At 46.8% G+C, this 26817-nt stretch overlaps 1 protein-coding gene across 1 annotated transcript in view; it reads left to right on the plus strand.

Moving 5' to 3' along the window:
* Positions 1–26817, plus strand: part of LOC107113915 (lysine-specific demethylase 4B-like) — a 162896-nt gene that overhangs the window by 68808 nt on the left and 67271 nt on the right. The window contains exons 5-7 of the mRNA XM_015415317.1: positions 2692–2741; positions 12909–13012; positions 23584–23721. Coding sequence (XP_015270803.1) covers positions 2692–2741; positions 12909–13012; positions 23584–23721 — 292 coding nt within the window. The remainder of the gene's footprint in view (positions 1–2691; positions 2742–12908; positions 13013–23583; positions 23722–26817) is intronic.

Raw genomic sequence — 26817 nt, forward strand, 5'->3', positions numbered from 1 at the left:
GTATAGTGTGAAAAGGTGGGCAGATCTCTTCTCTGGAGGACAGATCTACCAATGTAGTGGGAAAGGGTGGTGAAATTTGACTTGATTCTGTTTTCTCTTATAATGTTTAAATTATTCTTAAAATATAGTTTAAATATAAGGGGGAAGTGGTCAGTTCATAGCACTCAGGATCTTTTTGACATCGGCCTGAGAGAGCCAGATGAAGTTGTCAAATACTGAATCCAAAGGCGGCCAAGGGGCATTTAGTTCACATACTTTATCAAGGTTGGCAGGCAGATCGCAGCAGAGCGACAGGACCTTCTCTGCAAAAAAAGCTCGCAAATGCCTTGTAGTATATATCTGAATTACTAGTCTTCTTAGTTCTCTCAGTGAGAGAGGTTAATGTCCCAATTACCCTAACAGTTGTACCGGGCGAGAGCTAGCGGACGCGATGGAGGCTACATAGAATTCCCTCTTAGCAGTCTTCACTTGCCATCTCATAGTATTTCATAAGTGTCCTATAAGATTCTATTGAAGCTTTGTCACAAGACCTCTTCTTCAGAGGACAGGTCTACCAGTATAAGTGGGAAAAGGTGGGCAGATCTCTTCTCTTGCTCTAATCATCTGATTACTTGCTCTAGTCATCTGAGTTCCGGCTTCATCCCTTTGAGCGCCGTGGTGTACCACGGAGACAATATGTGGTGGGAACGTTGGGGAATGATTTCATTGATGGTTTCAGAGAGATGGGAGTTCCAGTGAGTTGCCAGGGGGCATTGGATCCCACAGAGCATTCTGAAACCCAGTTGGGCCCATCAGTCTCTGCAGGCGAGCATAAATCCACTCATTGCCTATACATGACGGAGTTGGGATACTCAGCCGAACCTTCAGGGCATAATGTTCTGACCACGGCAGTACTCACTACATCTCCAACAAACTCTCTTTCTGCTAGCCCTGTCCTGCTGTATACCATCTAGGTCATGGTTAGTCCCAAAGGCTCATGGGGATGCTTTTGAAAGACCCCCCCATGACTAGCATTAGGCTATACAAGCATTAGAAGTCTTTGGTTAATTTCCAGCAATTCTGTTACTTTGAACTGGTACCCCATAAATAAGATTTTACAAACCACTATTGAACTACTTCGGAATGATTTTTACCTCTCTGGCATTCACATACCTTGGAGAGAAAATTGATACTGGTTCATTGAATGAATGAATGAGTGCATTTATACCTGGGATCCTCGTGTGAGTCTTCTTTCAGATGACTGATTCTTCTTTTAAATGATTCTTCTTTCCATGTTGATTCATATTGTAATTACTTTTGAATATTTTCTTTGTATACTTTTATACACTTTAGCATACACAAAAATATAAATTAAGTATAATTAGAATTTAATTTATTTGTCATCTTATTACAGCATCTTTGTTGCTACTCCATGCAGTAGGGGGGAGCAGAGGGAAGCGAAAGCCACCCATAAAATGTCTGGCAGCCATTTAAACCTGACAGCCCAACAGGTCTGCCTGTCAGCTGTTAGGTTTAAATGTATGGCAGCCATTTTTGCGGGACAGCCGATAAATTTGTATTACTGATTAGACCCAAATAAAAGCCAAATAATTTCAGCTTTTATTCGGCATCACTAAGCCGAATCAGATTCTCAAATCTGATTTGGTTTAGGAAATAGCTGAATAATACTGATAAAGTATTATTCAGGTATTTATTCAGTTCGATTTATACAGAATGCTCATCTCTAGAACACATTGTTTAAAAATACTTTTTTTGCATAGGCACAGCTTACATTCAGTCACCCAGTGAAGATCCTGGTGCTGTGGTAGCAGCTGCCGCCAAAACACTTCAGAAAGCCTGCACAGCCAATCTGAAGCCTTCTGAGCAAAAGTCTCACCTGGCTCCACGCTCTTTCTAAGAACAGTGGTTGGCATCCGGGAAAGGTGTCAGTGGGCACCATGGCGCCCTTAGGTGCTGTGTTGGGGACCCCTAGTTTAAACATACTCTTAATTATTTTAGTCAGGTTGTGGGTGTGTGCAAGTTTTCTCACACAGCCGGACATCTCCTCAACCCTTAGGGTTAAACACTTGCCTTAAAGAAAATAAAAGAGAAACTGCCAGCCCTTAAGAATCCAGTACCGCATGCTGCAACATTGCAGTGAACGCTCAGCCCCTGGCTTGAAGTCCTGCAGTGCCCTCGTTGAGAAAGGAGCCGTGAAGGAATTGGATTCTGACATACCTTTGCAAGAAACCCTTTTTCCGCCTTTGGTCACACGACGTTGATCTGTGCAGCTCTGCCACTGGCTATAGCAGAATTTCGCTTCCAGAAATCTTTCCTCGCTACAGAAATTTATCAAAAGATGTTTGGGAAGAGCCTCAGGGGTGACAATAGAAACAAGCCCTAGAAGGATTCCCCCAAATACCTGCAGTTGACCAAAGGAATCTTTCTATTCCTATCTGTACCACTAGCCTTTCTCCTGCTCTCTGAGCTGTAAGAAACACAGAATGGCCAAAGTAAGATTTCAGGGTCATTCCTGTGTTCTCTCCCCAGGCTAGACGTGTGCCTGTAGATTGTTTGCAGTCCCTGTGCAGGGAGAATTTGAGATTGAGACGGGGAATAGCCCCCCCCCCCATTGCTATGTCCGTGTGGCATCAGGATTCTATAGCCTGTTCTTTCAAGCATTGCTGATGTGTCTTTTTGTTTCCTTGCCAGGTATGCCATTCCACCAGAACATGGCAAGCGGCTGGAGAGATTGGCAAAAGGTAAGCTGTGCCTGCCGTCCTTGCCTGAAAGCCCATGCACAAAAGCTTATTGATGAGGATTCCTGAGCCAGTAAATTTGGGATGTTGCAGCTATATCAAACATCTCTCCTTCCACAATAGCGACTTGTGTATGGATCACTTGGGTGTCAATTTGCACACATTTTTCTGTATGTACAAAGGTGTGATCCTTGTACACTTTGTACATTTGGGATTGAGTTCACATTTCAGTACCAGTGCGCATTGTATGTCACACTGCAAGAAGCCCAAAGCGTTTCATCTGTTTGTGGAGCTTTCTTATTGGTTCTAGCTGAGGCTCTAAATACAGTCCAGAAAGTGCCTTGTTGGATCGACAGTTGGATGTTAACTCCCCCTTCTCACGCATTCTGAGGCTGAATCTCTTGGCCTCTTAACCAGCGGGGTTGTGACTAGTAACTACAGTTGCATCTGGCCTTTGTAATCAGGTGGCTCCTTGAAGCCCTTTTTTTAAAAGTCCAAGTGGGTTATTTTGGATTTGGGGTGTCTTTGAAGTTGCTATCAAAATACCAGTGGTTTAGCATCCTTCTGAACTTTCAACCAAGCTGTACCTCTCAGTGCAACCTTCAATTGTGCTGGCTCTGTGTGTCAGCCTAAGTCATCTCTTGCCTCTGCGGGCAGAGCTTATCTGCCCTCCCAGATGTAGCAAACATAGTTGCTTGCCTGGGCTTCTAGGGTATGGTGTGAATGGAGGGTCTAGTTGTAGCTCTGACACTGAAGTGGTTTCAGAAACTTGTTCTGTGGGAAAACTCTGGTGATATTGCACAGTGGAAGTGGAAATATTCAGGCAGGCATCATTGTGAGAGGACTTCTCAGATTTCATAAATTTGTTGCTGAGAAGTGAGAAGCTCTTTCCCAGCGCTTGATGAAAATCTTAGCGATGAGTCTCAATAATAAAACACTTCTCTTTTCTTCATTTGTTTTTGGTCTGTTAAATACAAACACCATTCATATTGATTGCTGGGCATTTTTCATTTAAAAAGTGCTCACGGGTTCAATAGTTGTGGATATAGCCGGTCATAATTATCGAACTCCTCTCTTCATGATGAATATAATCAGGCGTGTGCCGGCTTGGGTGGCAGCACTGTGGTCTGCGACTTGTATTTGTGGGGAAGGATCGTCTATTCCCTCTTCCGCCCCTTTCCGTTTTATTATTGACTCGGAGCTGTCATCGCTTTCCCTCATCCCCTGCAGTAAAGCTGCAGATTTTCAACAAGCATGCAGTGAGAGATAGCAGTGGGCTGTAACTTACTTTTCTGTTGTACTCTTTAATCATTATTTCTGTGTGATTTTAAAAAAGAAAGAGGAGATTAGTTCTTTGGGTTGAGAATACATCCTCAAGAATGTAGCTTGAGGAAGTGGCTTTGGCACTCTGGCAAGGGTGTAGCTTGAGGAAGTGGCTTTGGCACTCTAATGATCTGAGAAACTGCACTGGGGCTTACCCCCCTGATCCTCTCTTACCATCAACCTGGCCTGTTCTCTGCTTCGCTTGGTGTGGCTGCCATTGGTGCCTCTTCCTGTTCCATACGCAAACCTCCTAGTAGTGCTCAAAAGCAGCAGGCATAGGGAGTGACCCCTTGGACAACAGGTCAGGTAATGGAATGGCCCCTTCTTGATTCAGAACTGTCTAGTTGTTTGAATCCCCGGTTATCAAGAGATTCTTCCGGGTCCGGTAACAGGTTGTATTCTTAAATGCTAATTTGAGTGATAAACGGAAACACAAGACATCTGGTGGTAAGCTGACCCATGACGGTAAAATATCTGTATCCCACCTGTCTTCATGGTTCAGGGCTGCTCACAATACTAGTAATAGTTAAAACAAAAAATAAAAGAGCAGACCCCCAATCTCTCCCGCTGCCTTCCAAGTAACCGGTGGTCTCATGTGAAAGCACGAAGAAGCCAGCATCTGGCAAAGAAGCTCCATGTGTGATGTCTGGCCCCATTCACACAGCAGAGTTTATGACTGTAGCCTTGTCATCACTCTGGCCTTTTGATGAACTCCTGCTAGAGTGCCTGTGTCAAATAGTGCTGGCAGCCTCCGGGCTCATGAGTTTTCCGTGCCACACTAACTAGTGGGAGCTACCGCGGCTTCCTGAGGCCCAGGCTCACCACCTCCACAAGCTGTGCAAGAATCTTTATTCAGATCCCCGCTCTGCTGCCTGGGTTGTCAGACAGCACTTCTTTCATGAGCAGAAGCAGAGCTTGGTTTTCATGTTGCAGGAGCACATGGTTAGGAGCGGCACTCTGCCTGCTGGAATCCTTTGAAAGGAAAAAGGCAAGAAATGAGTGGGGGGAGCTGCCGCCGCCACCACCTCTGCCCCTTTTCAGCTGAGTCCTCTCCTGGAAGGAATCGTTCCACTTCACCCTGGCTTTCAGGAGGCCAGGTGGATGTGGGGCAGGAGTAGTGGCTGTGCTCGTTGTTTAGTCTTTGTATGTATTTAAATTGTTCATTAGCCGCCTTTCTTTCTTCTGGCGCTCCAGATGGCTTCTTGCAACACAGATAAAGTGCAATAAAATAAATTCAGGTGTGGAGCCATGTTGGTCTGAAACCAAAGAACAAAGTTTGAGTCCAGTGACACCTTTAAGATCAACCAAGTCTAATTCTGGGTATAATTCGGAGAAGTGTGCATGCACACAAAAACTTATACCCAGAATTGAACCTGGTTGGTCTTAGCCACTGGACTAATCGAATAAAATAGATTAAGAATGTTTAAGATTGAAAACACAGGACCTCTCTCTGTGATCTTAGTTCCCAGACAGGACGGTCGGGGAGAAGATGGTCCTTCAGATACCCCGGTCCCAAGCCACGTAGAACATCTTTCCCCTTTCCCCGACCCAGCTTCCCCTCCTGTGTCAGTTGCAAATCTTGGTATTAAGGGAGGGCTTTCTCTTCAGAATTCCAGAGTGTGATAGTAATGCAAGATCATCGCTGGAGTTTCGGAGCCGCTACATCCCGGCAGCTGTCCTTCTCCCTCTCATTTTCAACACCCATAGTACAGTGTCAGAGAGAAAGCTTTTCACTGACAAAACTAACTGGTGATTTCTTTTATGGGGAAAGAGGGCAGGCTAACCAGTTATTGGGCTGGAATTATGGTGTCTGAGAAATACAGATTGCCCACACGAGGGGCTGTGATGAAGAAAACCGTCATCTCTTGTCTCTTGGGGAGGCAGTCATGCTAGACATCATATAAAATAGAAATAACATATTGGGAGCCACTGACTGGAAAATTAGGGCTTTAGTGCAATGTTATATTCAAGCCGTTTTCACTTGGTCATACGTCAAGCTTTACAAAAACAGCTCATCAGGAAAGCATAAAGACCCCGTAAATCCCCACTGCCCGCTGAGGGTGTTTGGGTTTATAAAAAAAAAAAAAAGCTTGAAAGTCTATTTGCAATTTTTAAAAAAACGCATGGTGCACTGCTCCCCCCCCCCTCGGTTTGTGCCACTCTGTTGCAACAAATGCCACAGATCATTGCAGGCTTGTCAATAGCTACTTGCTTGTGGCAAGGAAGACTTTGCTTCCAGGCAAGCATGTAGACTTTTGTTTGTTAACTGAATGCAAATTGCCTCCTCCCCATAAAATTACGCTGTGTCTTTGTCACAAATAACTTGAATTGGTTACTAGTCAAGCTACTAAAACTTATTGTGGCATTGTCAATTTTGCAGACTTATTTACGAGGCTGGATGAACATGTGAACCAAATTACTTATCATCTAACCTTTCTGTATTTTGACTGTTGAAATTTTTTTCTCTCCTTCCCTTCAGTGTTTGTGATTTAAGGCTTGTGGGGGGGGGGGGTGTGTTTGTGTGCGGAAGCAGCAAACAGCATCTCTCCCCCCCCTCCCCGGCGTCATATTTCCAGAGATGTTCAGAATGGTGGCATGAGCTTGCAATTAATATGGAAAATGAATAGCTGCGCTATAAATGGGCTCGCTGGGAGAGTTGCAGAGCCCATGGAGGGACCATTAATGTGTTACCACGTTATTGGTGCTAATCACTTAAAATGTGCTCCTTTATTAGTTGCTTTAATGAGAGCCACTTAAACTGTGCATTAAAAAGAGGAACTGCAGAGAGGGACGATGAACTGGGTGGCAGGCGCTCATAATTCTAATTGAAATGCTTTTAGTATGGAGGGGGGAAAAGTTGCCAGAAGCCAGTGATTCCTTGCACTTTTAAAAACCTCCGCCATTATGTGGCATCAATTAATGCTTTGTTGTTCAAATCTTAGAATTATATTTTACTCCCAATGCGCTTCCCCCTCATCCTCCTCCACTCCCTCTGCTGTCTCTCCCTGAGCCTGTTGAGTCTGTGGCATGTCTAGTGGAAACGTGAACTCCTAGAGGGTCAAAGGCAGTGATCGGGGAGATCTGTTCGGTGCCGGAAAAAAACAGTTCAGACTTCTGAGTAACATACTGAAGTCAGCATCAGCTTTATGCAGGAAGGGGGGGGGGGAAACACCGTTTTTTTTAGTGCCACCATCAAATTGTGTTTGCATAGGGGTTTTCCTAGTCTGGTTCCATGCAGTTCTATTAACTGTGCTGGAACAAGAGCCCGTAAATGGTTCCTGTTTCCCAACCGATGTATGCAAGTACCTTTGATCCTCCTTACAAGGTATGTGGTCGAAGCTGAATCCCAGAGCGGTAGTCAGTAGATAAAATAGGAACGCTTCTCATTTTAATAGGGCAAATCAGTCATCCTCAGAGAGCTTCCTCCAGTTGTCTTCTGTTTCCAAGCCAATGGCTGAAACTGGTGCTGGTTCATATGGCAGTTTAACCCATAATATATGAAGCCTGGCAGTGCTGTAGAGGGGCTTCCTCCCATCAGACTCTGTTCGCCAAAAGGCCCTTTCTGACAAGGTGTAGGGGAGGGCTGGGTGTGCGATGAGAACACTTTCTGTTGCATATGCAGAGGTGAGCAAAGACCAAATGAGCTTTCAGACTCAGGTTCACACTCAGTTGAATCGTACATTCCAGCTGACCTCTTGGAGTGCTTCTTGGCCTATCTAAAAAGTGCACAGAATATTTTTGCACAATAAAAAGTCACGGCTCTGAGAGAACTTCTCTTCAGAGACACTTGCAAGGATGTCTCTTAATGGGAGGTCTGTTCATGGAAGAATGAAAAACTCTGCTTGCCATGACAGAAGAGAGAAGATTGTGCCCCTTCTCTGCCAGTTTGGTGTAGTGGTCAGGAGCGCAGACTCTAATCTGGGAGAACCAGGTTTGATTCCCCACTTCTCCACGTGCAGCTGCTGGAGTGACCTTGAGTCAGTCACAAGTTCTTTCAAAGATGTTCTCATATGATCAGTTCTCAAAGAACTGTTTTAGCCCCACCTACCTCACAGGGTGTCTGTTGTGGGGAGGGGAAGGGAAAGGAGATTGTAAGCCGCTCTGAGACGCCTTCAGGCAGTGAAGGGTGGGGTGTAAATCCAATCTCCTCCTCCTCTTCTTCTTCTCCTCTCACTTTTCGACCATGTGGAAATGTGATCCTTCACCAAACATGTGTCTATCTACAGCCTTAACCTCATGCTTCTGGTGAGTCCCCAGACCTTGCTTTTGTGCTTGCTAACAAACCATCCAAGTGTATTTTCTGTTCACACTGTAAAGTTTCTCATCACCAAGCCCCAGAGTTTTAAAATGGGGCTGTGTATGCTCTTAGGCCGCAAAAAGCATGTGTACAAGAACAGTAACTAATTGCATGAGAAAGGAAATATGTCAAGAACATGGAGGCATGGAATAAAATTACTATGGACACTTCCTAAGGATGGAGAGATGGGCACCGGAATCCATGACCTGGCAAAAAAGTCCAAGGAGGTTCACATCAGAGACTCCATTGACTGGATTACCAGAAGTGAGCTGAGAAAGCAGCCTGGCTGGGGCAGTGTATTCCTTTGCATTTGAAGTGGCGTGTTTTTATAGGAAAGGAAGTCCTTTCAGTAGTGGGAATGCTCTACTGAAGGAAGGCCATAACAAGAACATGTGAAGTAGTGAGCAGTGACTCACGAATGCTCCTCCCCTGCCACAGATTTTATTAGTCTTTAAGGTGCTCCTGGACTCTTGCTGTTTTCTATAACAGGAACATGTTGATGATAGGGGTTTTTTTTTGCCATCATTTCACAACCTGCTTATGGCAACCCCTTTTGGGTATTTCGAGGCAAGATGTTCACAGGTGGTTTGCCATTGCCTGCCTCTTCATAGCAATCTTGGGCTTCCGTGGTGTTCTCCAAGCCAAGTATTAACTGGGGCCAGGACCTTGCTTAGCTTCAGAGATCTGATGAGATTGAACAAGCCGGGGCCATCCAGATTGGGGATGCCAGAAATTGGAGGGGTTTATTTACTTAGGAAGTTTCAAGGATAGCTTTATGTTTAAAAACACGTTTATAGAACAGTATAAAAATGGCATTAAAATCATTGGAATAAACCAGTTGCAAGGACAGCACGATCTCATATAAAAATCATAAAAGCCAACCAATGTAAAATCTTCAGGTTGTGCAATAAAAAAGCCCTTGTTAAACATCAATCATTGCAAGCCACCGTTAAAAGACTGAGCTCTCTGCTCACTGTGAATGTCTTCAGCAGAGGCATGTGAGGTCTCAAGCATCTCAACAGGTAGACGTGGCTGGGAGAGAAGCATTCACTGAAGAGGAGGTCATGAGCCCAAGGGACTTGTCCTGCCCTCTCTGCTTCTTTCCTGATGGCACTCCAGATGTCCTGGTTTACTGAGAGCAAATCGTTGTCTCACGACAACAGTAGGGTAATACCTTTATATTTAGACCAACCAAAATACTGCAGTAAGCACAACAAGCCTTGGTGATTCCCCTTAACTCATCATCAGGGAAGAAGGAGGAGAGAAGAGGGTTAGTAAAGCCAACAGGTCTGCACTGCTTAGCTCCCCTCCTCTTATTTTGTGTTATATGAAGAGTTACAAATGGGAGAATGGAGCTAGAAAGGATCTTCTGATTGGGATGGCCATAAATATTATGATGGGCTGCCATTGATTGCGTCTGACGTTGAAGAAGCCAAGGCAGAATCAACGTCTTTATCGGCAGGTGTGCTGTGCGCAGCTCCTAAAGGGATATAATTATTGCCACATTTAGCTGTAGTGTTGCTTTTGACAGCTATGAACTCTGAATGGGGGGGGGGGGGATGCACTGTGTGGGTAATATAGGCATTGTACTCATTGCAAGATGCTAAAGTTGGAGTTGGCAGTCTACCTTGTTTCCGCACAAAAGGAGAAGAGATGCTTTCCACTCTGCTCGTAGAGCAGTATGAAAGGATGTCGACCATTCCTCTCATCCAAGAAGGGTCCAGTTCCTGTGCGTTATGGAAATGTTGAGATGTGCAGTATGCTTTGGATGATGTCACTGGCACTTCAGCTTAAAGAAGTGCCAGTGTGGGTAGAGAAATGTGCACTCATCATCTGCCCTAGCAGAAAATACTATGCCTACTTCAGATGTGGGAACTGTGCATTTCCCTGCAGCAAAAGGTAGTCAGTCCTACATAGTGGTAAAAAAAACCCCACCCACCCCATATCTTTGTGATTATAAAACTGCCTCTGACACTGTGTGCCAAAAAAGCCCCACAGTTTTATCCCTTCCTCCACTATGGAGGTTTTCATATCACAGTGGCCTTTTGAAAGGTTTGGTTTATGAATCTGAAAGGCCCCATTTGCCGACACAATTCTGCAGGATCATCCCCAAGGGTTTCAGTGGTAGATTCTGAGCCTCTGTGCCAAACCTTGCCATTTATCCTAGGAATCGAGTGGTGTTTGAAGAGGACTTGAGAAGGTAGACCTGATGCGGTCTTTCAGAGAGCTAATGGCTTCTCTTTGATGCATCACTGAACTGAGGGAATGAACTACACTGGATTTGTGGCATGTGAGGAGCTCTGCAAAGGGTATTTATTCCTGGCTGGTCTGTGGGAGAAGCCCCCCCCCCCAAGTTGTCTGAGAACATTCTTCTTAGGCCTTTGCTAAGGAAGCAGTGTGAGGATACTAATCCAGAGAAGGGTCACCTCAGGCATGGTGACAATAGGAAGGATGTGACACGATCAGAAGAATTTAGTTACGTGCTGCGTGGGATAATATATCACGGATAAGTTTCTTCGCTGCGCTTTCTTGGTTTATTGCAATTGAAACATGCAAACACATGAAATAATAATAATAATAATAATAACAACAACAACAACAACAACAACTTTCGATTTATTGATCGCTCAATCCGGCAGAGCTGCTGGCTCTGAGCGATTTACAGTTACATGGTTTCACACAAGGGACTAACAATTTCATAGGGGTGACAACATATAATTCTTTAAATCGCACACATTTTTTTGCAGCCGACGGGGTTTTTTGTTCAGCTGTAGGCTTCAGACGTGTTCCGGAGGCATTCACTTTTTGGCTTGGCTTGATGATGTTGGTTCTTCCTGGGCTGCTTTGAATAGTAGCACCGCACTGCCACCGCCTGGCCGGATTGGCCCACTACAGGCTTCTTAATGCCGAAGAAGTCTTTTTATCAGGCTTCCGAGCTTCTGAGCTGGACATTCCATTCGCCGGCTAACACCTCCCCTACGGGGTTTTAGTGTGCCCACCCTCTGTAAGGAGTGGTACCCATTTTATCTACTCGCTGAAGCTTTCAAACCGCTGGGTGGACGGCGAGCTGGGGACAAGGCTGGTAGCGTGGGCTAGAACTGACAGCAACTCTGTTCCGTTCAGATGTTAACCAGAAATAACGGTGTTTACTGGACCAAATGCAAAGGGGGATAGTTACTAAATAGGACCTGCTTTTGAATGAATAGAATTTAACTAGGTTTCATACTTATGCGGGCAGAACAAAGAGTAGTGGGGCCTCAGATTAGAATAGCCTGTGGGTAGCATTGAGATAGTCCTGTCTAAAAGATAAAAGAACTGTGTTCCTGCACATTGGGCCCAAGTGTAGGCAATGTCTGAAAAACAGAGTGGTCCAGTCAAGGACAGAGAGACATGTTGGTTAGTGGCCATATGGATGTGGAATCAGTCCTCACCACTTTGATATTCGTTGTTAATCCTAAAAGTAGCAAGAAATACGCTGTTAAAGCATGCACAAAGCTTTCACGGATATATGAGTAGAGATAATTTTGAAGGTGTTTGGAGTCTGTCAGGTAATTAGCCAAGAACATGAACCTGATTAATGGGAATAGTGAGGTATTATTAAGAGATGACTGAACGCATCAAAATATGAGAGGCCAAGGCTAAAAATCAGCTTCTTCATTAATGAAATTGCTTATCGTGTATACAGTTCCTGGTGAGCCATATATTGGACTCATGTAGGAGCTATTTATTTTTGTCTATATAGAATTAACAGAATATTTTATATCCTTTTAAGGTAGATAGCATTTAAGTTGTACTAGATATGCATTAATAATGGATCAAAAGGAAAACAAAGATTCTGTAATAGTACATACTTGTGTGCTTTAACCACAACTAGATATATTTTTGAGTGTACCTTTTGCCAGGAGGTTAATGGTCTTGATGGTGGAAAGCTAACTAGAAGCCCATGATTACTTTTGGGAACACCTCCAACTTGATGAAACCTCACAAGAGACATCCTTAACACAATGTGCTGAAAATCTTCTATCTGGGGTAACATTGAAGTATTCAACCCCCTCCCTTGTAGTGTGAATCGATAACAATCCAGGAACAATTTTACAATATTATTGTGTGTGTGAATTAAGACCCAAGGTGTTTCTGCTCTATGCTTGATCCTGGAAAGCTTTTAACACATGCCGTGTTCCATGTTCCCTACTGTTCCCACAGTCCTGGTTTCATCAGTGTAAGCTCTTCCCTGTAAGTGTTCTTTGTCTAGTTTTGTGAATTGGGAAAAAATACTTACGTTGAGCATTTGTGCAGGTATGTTTCACTCAGTATTTTTAGCTGGTTAGCCTGGACTTGGTGCAGTGTCATCTGGTGTGAGCCTTGAGAGTCTTTGTATTCATCGTTCGGTCCTTTTCACAGCTTGTGTACACAGAAAATGAGACTTTTGGATAAATGACAAGCACACCATTGTTTACCACCTCCTCTGCTTCAGTCCCAGAGTTGTGCGGCTGTATCTCTTAAGAGAGATTTTGGGGTAACAATTTGTCTCTCCTGAATTCCTCCTGCAGGGTTTTTCCCCGGGAGCTCCCAAGGCTGTGACGCCTTCCTCCGTCATAAGATGACCCTCATTTCACCTTCAATCTTGAAGAAGTATGGCATCCCCTTTGACCGGGTAAGTACAAGAGGGTGTCTCCAGTTTCTGGAGAAGGTTGGGCCCATGGAAACAAATGGGCAGGCAGCTCATGCTTAATCCTTCAGCCCTTTCATATGTCAGACTCTTTCTGTCTGCTCAACCCATGTATCTTCCCCCAAAATAAGTTTGGAGCTACAGTTAAACTGTTTTGATGAAGAAGCAGTTGTACATCTGGATACCACTCCGTTGTGTTGGCTCTGGTGTTTGGGGGCCAAGTGCATAATGCCATTCACTGCTTCCCGCCACTAAATGTGCTGGCCACTCAGGTACCTGTCCTATTAGAGGTAGGAGTCGTGTGGTTTTGGTGTGACTTTCATGCTTTTCTGGGACTGGCAAGGTTGAATGCATGTGTAGTGTTCTCCGAGCTCAATGCGGGAAGTTATTCCAGCGGCCCCTATGATGTTGCCGGGTCCGCTGGAACAATCTCTGATTCCTGCATGGATGTGGGCAGACCCAAGTGTCTCTGGTCAGCAGGGTAGATGCTCAACCATGCCGACCCGTGATGCAGGCATGTTGCCTCCGTAAACACACATGTCCACACACACACACACAGAAGCTGTAGGTTGTCCAGAGTACAGCCCCTTGGCGGGTGAGCAGATGGAAGAGCAGGGAGGCTGGGGAGCTCTGCATAGGCTCAGGCAGCTGGGTAAGAAGGCAACTGCCTGAGCCTATCCAGAGCTCCCACGGGAACAGTGAAATGGGTTGGACTGTACCATTGCAGACTGTGGGTGAGGGGTTAATGTGCAAGAACTCTGCTGCACAGAGAGCAAGAATTGTGTCAGGGGGGAGGCTTGATGTTCTCTGTAGAAAAGGGGTGTCAAATTATGGGAGTCCTGCTCCACCCCTGCAGAGCTATGCTGTAAGGAAATCATCCTGTACTGAGCAGGCAGGACTGGTCAGGTCTTCTCAAGTGGTACCAGATCCATAGCACCTGGGAAGCTGGAGCCGGAGCCACTCGACTTATGCGTGGTGGACTGGGTCTTGGGCAGGTGCTTAGTTGCTCTAGGGCCAGGGGCAGGGGACAGAGGGAAATTCTGGTGGAGGAGCTCTGACTGCAGGCACCACAGCAGCACGTTCTGGAGGAGCTCCAGCTGCAGGTTCTTCGGGAGCAAGTTCTGGGGCGGTTGGGCCGGGACATCTACCCTGCAGAGGTCTCCCGGAGTTCCCTGCTCTCCCCCAGGCCATCAATCTGGCTCCCCAGGCCCCTCCTCGGAGGCTTCCGAGTCGAAGTCTGGAGCCAGCTCAGTGGGGGTCATGACAGAAATGAATACAAGATGGGTGGGAGAACAGTGAGATCCCAGGAACCTGGGCAAGGGCTGGTCAGCAGTGCAGGAGCCTCAGCCCTTGCTTTGTGGCACACCTCGCCTTAGTGTTTGAGCACGAAGGCAAATCACATGAGGTTCCTTGTGTGATGGGTCAGTGTGATGGGCCCAAGCAGTCTAGACACCCACTGCTCATGTTTTCTCAGCTTAGATTAAGTCCTGTTCACTGGCAACAACCAGAGGCTTTTTTGGGTGCGCGGAGAGCAGGAGAGTCAGCTGCTCCGGGGAAGCAGGCAAGGAAGCCATGCTCCTCTGGGAGAGAACGCCTGTCTGCTTAGAAATAAAGCATCCTGGCTCCTGCGCCATGTCAGGGCTGTGGATTCATTCAATTTGCTGCTCCAGAGGCTGCTTCATTTTTCCTCTCGAAAGGCTGTGATGAATGAAACTCAAAGCGAGATCATTGGCTCCATCTAGGTGTGTGTGTGAAGAGGAGCTTGCTGCTCTCATACATCAAAGTTGTGCCCGGGCCTGGCTGGAATTTTCATATACAGATGATGCGCGCGTGCATAACTTGTTATAACTTGCCTCCTTCCTCATGGCCCAGTTGGACAGTCCTTTAAAAACCCAAGTTCCACTTCCTGCAGTTAACCTAGCCTAGCCCATTCGCCTCAGCACCTCCAGTTAACGAAACTTCCAGTTTGACGAGCAAGGTGCTGGTGACAAATGATGTCGTTCGGATGCCCTGATGAAGCTAATGCCTAACGTGTTTGGCATTAGCTTCATCCAGGCATCGGGGGGGGGGGGGTTTTATGAAATCTGTTCACTGTTCATCTGTCTATCATCTGTCTTTTGTCTATCTTCTATCATCCTATCCCCCCTTCTCTCTTAAAAGAAATAAATATTTCCTTTTCTTGCACCATTTTCTTGGTTATTGGTGCTTCCCTCTATTGTTTCTTCCCACATCTGTCCCCTGGCTTTCACATGTAACAACCTAGTGTCATGTAGTGCATTGGATTGGGACGCAAGTGACCTAGGTTCAGTTCCTCATTCAGCCACAAAGCTCACTGGGCAGCTGTGGGCAGATCACTTACCCTCACCTGCTTCATAGGGTACCTGTGTTGGTAAAATGCGCAGCCCCTGCTCTGAGCTCCTTGAAAGGAGGTTGAGATAAAATTGAAGGGGGGCAGTGCAAGATGTGGAAGGGGGCCTTCTCTTTGCTTCCATTCTGTCTCTCCTGGCTTCTCCCAAGGGAGGGGATGAAGAGAGCTCTTTTCACAGAGCACTTTTGCAGTTGACACCTTTTCATTTCACATGGTTTACAATTGTGAGAATGTCGGTGGGCAGGTCTGAGCCAAGTCATGGCTGCTTCTGATCAGGGTATGTCTTTGGGATGGGAGGAAAGGGGCCATTTCTGGTTTCAGTGTGTGGGTAAGTGATACAGGCGTTCCTGACCTCTCCTTGTCTCCCCACCTACCCAAGCCCTATCCTGGTGAAGGCAAGGGAAGGTGGGTCCTAACATTCTGTGGGTTTCTTGGGTGAAATGCAGGAAACGATGCTGTTCTCTTGCCATCTCCTGCCCTCTGCTTGTGTGGCTCTTGACCTCAACAGTGGGATGAGTTAAGGGGACTACTATCTCGGGATAAGGAAGCCAGCAGTGAGCAAGTCCGGTTTCCCCGAGGTGGCCTAGAATGATGCTGAGAGAGTCAAATGCCTCTCCTGTCTCTTCCTTTGAAAAGGGCGAGCTGGAATCCCTTCATCAACATTCCTGGCAGGCTTCAAACAAGGCAAATACCTGGGCATTTATAAATCTTAGTAATGGTATTTACTTCTCGAAAGAAATCAGATCGATACCTGAGCTCTTTAATAATTAAAAATGTGTATTTCTGTAATCTGCAATTGATTTCTCCATTTATTCTGCGAAGGCCTTGCAGAAGTCAGTAAATTCAGGGCTTTTTGCTGTGAGTGGCAGCCGGTGCTGGCTTTTCCTCAATAGTTATTACTTTTCTACCCAGGCCTATCCATCAGCTGGAGCTCCTTTTCTAATTTATTGGTGGGATAACGTTGACAGCCGTGATGTAGGAAGAATATACACTGTGGGACTTGGGATGAAGACACAGGGATGTAGATTTTCTGACAGGAAGATAATCTCTCTGTCTGCTTAATTCAACCAGCCACAGCTTCACCTTGATTTATGAACAGGTTCAAGAGGAGGTGGACCCCAGAGGCCAAGTTTGAACTTCTCTCACCTGTACGGGGGCAGGGGGGAGATTAGAGCCTCGCAGCACGGCTGTCAAGTTGACCACGTGGAGGAGGACTGTGCGGGCTGAGCAATGCCTAATCTGGTGTCCTTTTCAAGCATTCCTAGGATCTAAAGTTCCGTGCTTCAGAATGGGATTAGGAATCAACTTTCTTTAAATGAGCATGCCAGAATTTGAAAAGCTAAGCTTGCATGCTTTTTTTCTTTTTTCTTTTTAAAATTGATGTCTAATTATAAAGACCTGGCTTGACTAAGCGGATCTTGTGAGATCCTGGAAGCTAAGCAGGGTCAGCCCTGGTTAGTATTTGAATGGGAGACCACCAAGGAAATCCAGGGTTGTGATGCAGAGGCAGGCAGTGGCAAACCACCTCTCAGCGTCTCTTGCATTAAGAACCCCATGAGGTCACCATGGCAGATGAGACTTGATGGCAAAAATAAATGTATACAATAGAACCAGTTTGGTGTAGTGGTTAAGTGCGCGGACTCTAATCTGGGAGAACCAGGTTTGATTCCCCACTCCTCCACTTGCACCTGGCTGGATGACCTTGGGCAAGCCGTAGTTCTGATAGAGCTGTCCTTGAAAAAGAGCCGTTTCTGTCAAGAGCTCTCTCAGCCCCACCCACCTCACAGGGTGTCTGTTGTGGGGAGGGGAAGGGAAAGGAGTTTGTAAGCCGCTCTAAGTCTCCTCACCGTAAAATCAACATCCAGGCCAAACCCCTGGACCTAGAAACATGAAATTTGGGGAGAGCACTCCTACCATGATGTAGATGCTCACTAAGAAGGGATTTTTAGAAATTTGACCCCTAAGGGGGTCAAAAGGAGTAAAATACACTCCCCCATTGATTCCTACGTGGCTGCCAGGCTGCTGCCTCCTTGCACCCCCCTTAATCTATGATTGGTCAGCTGCAGAGCTCAGTGTTCTGAGGTTAAAAAAAAAGTTACAGGAGACTGCAATACCCCCTCCCCTCCCCTTGTACACTGGACAGGTAGCTGCCTGTCAGGTGTAGAAGAGGGGGTGGGATACTTACAGCTGTCAGGGAGGCTTGCTCAGCAGGATTGCCCTAGCACTGCTGCTGGCCCAGCCTCACCAATGACTTTAAACACACTCCTCCCCCCCTTACACCAGACAGTTGGGTGTTTGTCAGGTGTAGGAGCAGGGCCAGGGTACTTTAATCCATCAGAGAGGTCGCCCAAGCAGAAACACATTTAGCAATGCTGCTGAGCCAGCCTCCCCAGTGGCTTTAGACACACTTCCACCCACCCCTCCTCCACCTGACAGGTGGTTGTCTGTCAAGTGCAGGAGCAGGGGCAGAGCATTGAAAGCCATCGGGGAGGCTGCCCAAGCAGCATCTCCTTAGCAATCCTGCTGGCCCAGCCTCCCTGATGCCTTCAGACACGCTACCCCTCTTACACCTGACAGACAACTGCCTGTCAAGGGTTGGAAGTGGTGCGGAGTCCTTAAAGCCATCAGGGAGGCTTGCTCAGCAGGATTTCCTTAGCGCTGCTGCTGGCCCAGCCTCCCTGATGCCTTTAAACACAATCCTCTCCCCCCCCCCTTACACCAGACAGGTGGGTGTTTGTCAGGTGTTGGGACATGGCCAGGGGGGGAGGCCACCCCAGCAAGATCACCTTAGCAGTGCTGCTGGCCCAGTTTAGCCACACTCCCCCCCCCCCAGGAAATATACCCCAAATTCATAGAAAAGTATTTTCCTGTGTTAGGTTATTTAACTTCTTACAAGCCCTAAGAGGAAAGGCTGAGGGACTTGGGAATGTTCAGACTGGAGAAGAGAAGGTTGAGGGGGTACATGATTGCTCTCTTTAAGTATTTGAAGGGCTCTCCCTTATTAGAGGAGGGCCAGGAGCTGTTCCTGTTGGCAGCAGAGAATAGGACTCGCAATCATGGGGATTTAAATTAAGGGCGGGAAAGTACTGGCTGGGTATTAGAAAAAACTTTTTTTACAGGAAGAGTGGTGCTGCAGTGGAATCAGCTGCCTAGGGAGGTGGTGAGCTCCCTTTCACTGGTAGTCTTCAGGTAGCAGCTGGATGAACCCTAGTCAGGGATGCTCTAGGCTGATCCTGCATTGAGCAGGGGGTTGGACTAGATGGCCTGTATGGCTCCTTCCAACTCTAGGAGTCTATGACACACACATATTCTCTCTCTCTCTCTCTCTCTCTCTCTCTCTCTCTCTCTCTCTCTCTCTCTCTCTCTCTCTCTCTCTTTCTACCCCCCCCCACCTGTAGCCCCTGGAACATTGCTTACAATGCAGTGGGGTCTTAATTGGGATTCACCAAGCCATTTTGGCAACAGGTGTGGAAAGTCCAGTGGACCCCTCCCTTCCCTCTTCATCAGCCCAGGGCACAGTTTCTCAGATTATTCTTCTTGACTCCCTCAGTTATGTAATAAAATGAATACAGTCCAGCTTCCCCCAGACTTCATCCAGCCTCATAGCATTTGCAGGAGCAGCAGCAAGGATTGGGTGTTGCCTTTTGGGCAGTGTGCAAATCTCAGTCACAGTTGCAGATACAAGGGATGTGAAATTGGTGCTTGGCATCATGTCTCTTTTAATCTCATTAGGTGGATGTTTACTCCACTATCAGGTCCTCCTCTGGTTCTGCTGATTGAGTTGTCTCAGATGTGTAATTGAACTGAAGGGAGAGTGATTTAGGAGAGAAGAAAAACCACCTTGGAGAGATGCATGGGAAGTTTAAAGTGGAGTTTCTGTTCTGTGTGTGTTTTTAGGCAATTCAATTATACAGCACAAGTGGTGACCCGCAAGAAACTTGCGGGAGCGGCTATTTCATTCCCCCCCACCTCTGCTTCTTCCTCTCTCCCCCTATTTCTCTCATACTCTTTCTCCTTCCTGCCACCCCTTTTCTTTTTCTCTCTCTCCATGCCTGTCACTTTCTTTCTGCCCCTACCCCATCACTTGTTCTGCCCCTGTCACTGTCCTGGCTTCCCACCTATTTCTGTCCCCCCACAGCTGCAGTGGCAGCAGCCACTCTCCAGGAATCACAACGGATTGCCCAAATACAGCGATCAGTTCCTCTTAGGGTTGCCAGCTCAGTGTTGGGAAATTCCTGGAGATTTGGGGGTGGAGCCTTGGGAGGATGAGGTTTGAGCTTGGAAGTGACTTTAGCAGGGTATAATACCATAAACTCCAGCCTTCAAAGCAGCTATTTTCTCCACAAGAACTGATCTCTGTCATCTGGAGATCTGTTATAATTCCAGGAGATTGCCAGCCTTCACCTGGAGGTTGGCAACAGCTCTGGAGGAAATGACTACTTTGGAGGGTGGAGTCTATGGCATTATATCTGTCTGAAATCCCTCCCTGTCTCAATCCTCACCATCCCTAGGATCTGCCCCTCAAATATCCAGGAATTTCCCAACCTAGAGTTGTCATTCCTGTCTCCTTCCCACCTAACAGCCAACTTATCTTTATCTACCCCTCTGTCTTCAGCTTTCCGTCTCTTTTCCCCCTGCAGCTTCTGCAGAGGAAAACTATGATATTTTTCCACAGTGGGGACTAAAGCAGTTGACATTATTCTCTCCTCCTTTTTATCCACACAACAGCCCTATGAAGTAGGTTAGGGTGAAAGTATGTGTGACTGGTCCAAAATCATCCAGTGAGCTTCCACAGCAAGATGGGTATCTAAACTTGGGTCTCGCAAACCCTACTCTGAAGCTCTTGACTATAACTACACTGACTTCCATAGGGTGGCTGCTGTTGAACAGTAGCAAGCACCCAGGCCTAGTTGAGTCATGCAAGTCAGGTGCTGCTAGGCCTAGGTTTGCCAGCCTCCAGGTGAGACCTGGAGATCCCCCAGAATTACACCTGAACTCCAGACAACAGAGATCTGTCCACCTGGAGAAAATGGGTGGACTCTATGGTATTATATCCAGCTGAGGCTTCTCCGCTCCCCAAACTCTGCACTCCTTAGACTTCACCACAAAATCTCCAGGAATTTCCCAACCTGGAGCAGGCAATCCTAATCTCAGGCCTGGCTCCAAACCCCCTGCTATTTTGCCATTCATACTGCAGGAAGAATTCTTCCCAATCCCAGCTCCAGTTCTGCTTTTGCTTCCTGCCCTCTTCCCCCACTTATCATCCCTCTCTTTCTCTCTGGCTATCAACCAGTCTTACCCAGGGCACAGTTTCTCAGATTATTCTTCTTGACTCCCTCAGTTATGTAATAAAATGAATACAGTCCAGCTTCCCCCAGACTTCATCCAGCCTCATAGCATTTGCAGGAGCAGCAGCAAGGATTGGGTGTTGCCTTTTGGGCAGTGTGCAAATCTCAGTCACAGTTGCAGATACACGGGATGTGAAATTGGTGCTTGGCATCATGTCTCTTTTAATCTCATTAGGTGGATGTTTACTCCACTATCAGGTCCTCCTCTGGTTCTGCTGATTGAGTTGTCTCAGATGTGTAATTGAACTGAAGGGAGAGTGATTTAGGAGAGAAGAAAAACCACCTTGGAGAGATGCATGGGAAGTTTAAAGTGGAGTTTCTGTTCTGTGTGTGTTTTTAGGCAATTCAATTATACAGCACAAGTGGTGACCCGCAAGAAACTTGCGGGAGCGGCTATTTCATTCCCCCCCACCTCTGCTTCTTCCTCTCTCCCCCTATTTCTCTCATACTCTTTCTCCTTCCTGCCACCCCTTTTCTTTTTCTCTCTCTCCATGCCTGTCACTTTCTTTCTGCCCCTACCCCATCACTTGTTCTGCCCCTGTCACTGTCCTGGCTTCCCACCTATTTCTGTCCCCCCACAGCTGCAGTGGCAGCAGCCACTCTCCAGGAATCACAACGGATTGCCCAAATACAGCGATCAGTTCCTCTTAGGGTTGCCAGCTCAGTGTTGGGAAATTCCTGGAGATTTGGGGGTGGAGCCTTGGGAGGATGAGGTTTGAGCTTGGAAGTGACTTTAGCAGGGTATAATACCATAAACTCCAGCCTTCAAAGCAGCTATTTTCTCCACAAGAACTGATCTCTGTCATCTGGAGATCTGTTATAATTCCAGGAGATTGCCAGCCTTCACCTGGAGGTTGGCAACAGCTCTGGAGGAAATGACTACTTTGGAGGGTGGAGTCTATGGCATTATATCTGTCTGAAATCCCTCCCTGTCTCAATCCTCACCATCCCTAGGATCTGCCCCTCAAATATCCAGGAATTTCCCAACCTAGAGTTGTCATTCCTGTCTCCTTCCCACCTAACAGCCAACTTATCTTTATCTACCCCTCTGTCTTCAGCTTTCCGTCTCTTTTCCCCCTGCAGCTTCTGCAGAGGAAAACTATGATATTTTTCCACAGTGGGGACTAAAGCAGTTGACATTATTCTCTCCTCCTTTTTATCCACACAACAGCCCTATGAAGTAGGTTAGGGTGAAAGTATGTGTGACTGGTCCAAAATCATCCAGTGAGCTTCCACAGCAAGATGGGTATCTAAACTTGGGTCTCGCAAACCCTACTCTGAAGCTCTTGACTATAACTACACTGACTTCCATAGGGTGGCTGCTGTTGAACAGTAGCAAGCACCCAGGCCTAGTTGAGTCATGCAAGTCAGGTGCTGCTAGGCCTAGGTTTGCCAGCCTCCAGGTGAGACCTGGAGATCCCCCAGAATTACACCTGAACTCCAGACAACAGAGATCTGTCCACCTGGAGAAAATGGGTGGACTCTATGGTATTATATCCAGCTGAGGCTTCTCCGCTCCCCAAACTCTGCACTCCTTAGACTTCACCACAAAATCTCCAGGAATTTCCCAACCTGGAGCAGGCAATCCTAATCTCAGGCCTGGCTCCAAACCCCCTGCTATTTTGCCATTCATACTGCAGGAAGAATTCTTCCCAATCCCAGCTCCAGTTCTGCTTTTGCTTCCTGCCCTCTTCCCCCACTTATCATCCCTCTCTTTCTCTCTGGCTATCAACCAGTCTTATCTCTCACTGTTGATGGGGCAAGGCCTGGAGTAGATAGATCCCTGTGGCGGTCATTTCAAAAGGTATTGGAAGGGGGGGTATTTAACCCTCTCCAAGGTTTTGGTTTTTTTTTTTTAACTTTTTGGATTTTTCGGCAGACCCACAGAGTCCCCTGAGTCTGTTAAAAAAACAACAACAACCTGTTGGAGGAGAGTGTGCTCTCTGTTTGCAGAAATAAGTATCTGCACACAGAGGGGACTACTGATAATTATATATATAGTTTTCTCTGATAAGTAGTTGTCCAGCAGTGCAAGTGTGCATATAAATTTGGAGCTTTTCACAGCTCAGATCCACGCAGTGCAGATTTCTGGGACTTTGGCCACCTGCGTATTCTGTTCAAGGGTGTAGAGCTACTAGTCCTTTGGCCACATGAACGAGCTGCTGTTACCCCAACCCCAGTTCTTTCCTTCTGTTGTCCCATTGCTTTAGAAATGGTGTCCTCAGATGTTCTCTGTCAGTTCGGGGCTTCTCAAGTCTTTCTGTGAAACTCTGCCACCTGAAACTGACTTGGAATCAGATGATGTATCTTGGAGCTGTACTTCCAAACAAGATTCATTTGCTAGGACTAGGTTTCCCTTGTACGTGCAGTACAGATGGAAATGCTTGCACTTGGGTAGGGTTCTCCCCCCTCCCCATTTTCTACACATGTGGCAGGCCGTGCCATTATGGCAAAGGCTGACAAGAGCTGGCCATCCCAAGCCAAGCTGCCCATCTGGGGAGTGATGCTGAGCACCAGTTTGCCAACTCTTTCTTTGATGACCTGGATGTTAGTTTGTGCTTCTGGGAGCTTTGTGATGAAAAATTCTAATACTGAAAGGTCTAATGAAAAATCCTAATACTGAAAGGTCTAATACAGGGATATGCATAGAGTCTTGAACATAACCCAGGGCCACCTTAGGCTTGTGTGTGGTTGCATGGACTCCTCCTGGTGTGTGGTTGCATAAATTGCACTGTGGGGACTGGGTCATCTGACCCACTTTGAAAAATCAGCCATGTTTGCCTGAGGCAGAACTCTGTTTCCTGCCTGCCTGACAGTGCGCTCATTACATCTTTTTTCAGATCACCCAAGAAGCTGGCGAGTTCATGATTACCTTTCCTTATGGCTACCATGCTGGATTCAACCACGGCTTCAACTGCGCTGAGTCCACCAACTTCGCCACGCTGCGATGGATTGATTATGGCAAGATGGCCACCCAGGTAAGTTCCCTACATCTTGACACTTAGCTGGGGGAAAGCAGAGGAGCGTAACCCGGTAGTGACACTTGTAGAGGAAAACTGGAAATGTGTAGCGCAGAGGCCGTGCTGGTGCCCTGCATAGTGTGGCTTGCGAATTTGGAGCCAGCCTCAGGAACTCATGCGCCCTCTGGGTTCCCCTGCAGGGTGCAAATTCTCTACTCCTTTTGTTTGGCTTTACCTTGGTTTAGTACTAGATGCGCATCAATGCTATGGTCAATACCTAAGCAGCTTTCTTCTGAATCAGGGTTTGCAAGCTCGTCTGTCATTGGCTGTGGTTACATTTGGAGCAGATAGAATGCCACATCCTGGTTTTAGGCCACCCATGGGAAAGGTGTATGTGTAATTTCTGTTGCCGGGGACAGGGAGGGGGTAGGGACTGTGCATTCCCAAGGCTGTCTTCTCAGTTTGCAAGCCACCAATCTTGCACCACACCAAGGATGTGATGCTGCACAGGCTGACTTCTACATGTGTTTCTGTATTGAACTTTAGCTAATACAGGTAAGCCTGAGGAGCAAAAACAGGTGAATGGAAATGCAGTTTATTTGGCTTCTAACCCCGGACTCAGAATGGGCTGCAGCAGTTACTAATGACTGTTCCCTAGGGGTGAATTCCAACATAATGTTTTTGCTTTTTGGGGGGTTTCTGTTGCTGTGATTGCTCACAACAGACTGGGAACATGTTTGAAAACCTGGCAGTCTCTCCCATTCCAGCCTTCCCACCGCGCTGCCTAGTTACTTGGCAGTGCTCAAAGCCGCAGTTCCGTCTGTTGTCTTCCACCCAGCAAACACTTCCGAGCTGCCCACCATGCTGTCCCTGTTCGCTTCAAAATTAATTGGTGTTGCTTGCTCATCACCACGAGCGGCTGTTTATGGAGCCGTGGAAGTGCACTCCATGGAGACGTAAACATACGCGTCTCCTTTTGGCATTCTGAATCTTTTGCGAAAGCTGGTGGAGAACTCCCGGAATACCACAAGTCAAAATGACTTTTATTTCCTTTCTCCCTCCCCCCTGCACCTTCTTGGTCTTTGCCAGATTGATACTGTCTGCCCTGCCTCTGCCCAGGACTCACCTTCCCCTGCAGCGATGCACACAAACTATTCCTTATTTCCCATATGTCGTTTCATCACTGCCTGGGCAGGGGCAGATAAACTGCACGTAGCAGTCCGCCATCACAGCAAGCGCATCCTTTTGTGAAGCAAAGCCTATCTCTGGTGAATGGGGGTGGGTCCTCTCTCATCTGTCATCTCCCCCCCCCCCCCGGTAATTCTTAACCCTGCTTCTCGAGGGACCTATTAGAAGCTGACAGATTTTTGACATCTGAACTCTCCACGCTTGTTCTAAAAGAAATTCTCCCTCAATTCCACAGAAGCAAATCTCGACAATTTTCTTTCCGATCGACATAACTTGGCAGAGATGTGCAGCCATTTGATGGGAATTCCGTTGGGCATTGAGAATGCAGCTTGGAGTGGGAGGAGGATTTAATCAGGCAGTCCCTCTGTTTCAGCTTGTCTTGTTTGAGGTCTGGCTGTCTGCCTTCCTGGAGCCTCCCCCTGCAATCGTAGGGGTATTGGTTGACATAGCCAAGTAGGTTGTGGGGTGCAAGGGAGCTTGCTTGAGCACTGTTTATGAGTGTTCCACTAGAACAGGTGAATTGTCCGTAAAGTTTTCACCTGCAGCTGTGTTCCTGGATCATTGTCCAAGGGGTCATTCTTGCTGCATGTGGCTACAGCTTACATGAGAGCCAGTTTGGTGTAATGGTTAAGTGTGCGGACTCTAATCTGGGAGAACCGGGTTTGAGTCCCCACTCCTCCACTTGCACCTGCTGATGTGACCTTGAGTCAGTCACAAGCTCTTGCACAGCTGTCCTTGAAAAAGAGCAGTTTGTGTCAGAGTTCTCTCAGCCCCACCCACCTCACAGGGTGTCTGTTGTGGGGAGGGGAAGGGAAAGGAGTTTGTAAGCCGCTCTGAGACTCCAAGTGAAGGGCGGGGTATAAATCCAATCTCTTCTTCTTCTTCTTCTACATTCTTGTCTACAAAATTAGTTCTCACTAATAAGCCTTGTAGTTCTTTTAACATATCCTTCGTATGCTTTCATCCCTCATGTACTTCCTTTTTCTGGGAAGGAACTGCACCCAAGTAGCACATGATTTTACTGTACCTGAAGCCGGTGTCATTGGATTGATCAAACACTCCTGATACAAAGACAAATTGTAACTGCCTGTTGTGTGTTTGTGTGCATCCATGCTTTTGGTTTGCTTTCCAATCAGAAGACACACTTGTGACTGTGACACACGCAGGAACACACAGTGAGCTCTTCTGTGAAAAAAACAACTCTCACAATATAAAAACAAGTCAGCTATATGCCACCAGCCATCAGATCTTTGGGAAATGCAGGATAAGCAAAGCGTGCAGGGCAAGCTATAACTCTAAGACTTAAGTTTTGAAGCAGTGGTGAAAGCCATAAGGGGAAAAGCCAGCAAGTCAAAAATGATCACATGACTTAGCTGTAAATCCCCCCCACCCACAAAACCACTGACCAAATTTTATGGGAGACTTTAAAGGCTGTGATCATGTCTGTGATGTGACCTTGCATGCCAGGTATTCGGCCCCACGTCTCTTGGTTCATTGCTGCAGACCCCAGAAAATGGCAGTTTGTCATGGAAATTCTGACAGGAGTCTTCACTCTGGCAATGCCAGCAGGCAACTGCTCTAATATTAAAAGCAATTTTGGGCTCAGCCATGTGTTCACAAACAAGTGACATTTGGGAAGTAGCGCCTTCAGATTGAGCTGCGTGCTTACATTGTCGGGCGCCGTAGCGTGAAATTACTGAACAAGCGGAGGGGGGGAGTGTCTCTATGCCACTTTGGGCAGAGGGGAGTTAGAGAGGGGAAGGAGGTGTCTGCTGCTTGAACATTGACTGGTGCCTCTCGTTCTGTGCTTGTTAACACTTTCCCCCCCCCAACAAACTATTTTTCCCCTTCAAACTTTCTGTATTCAGGTACATAGATTGAGATGGGTAGCTGTGTTGATCTGAAGCAACAAAACAAAGTTTGAGT

Source organism: Gekko japonicus, unplaced genomic scaffold (genome assembly GCF_001447785.1).
Source record: "Gekko japonicus isolate JY-2015 unplaced genomic scaffold, Gekko_japonicus_V1.1 scaffold578, whole genome shotgun sequence".
NCBI classification, from domain to species: Eukaryota; Metazoa; Chordata; class Lepidosauria; order Squamata; family Gekkonidae; genus Gekko; species Gekko japonicus.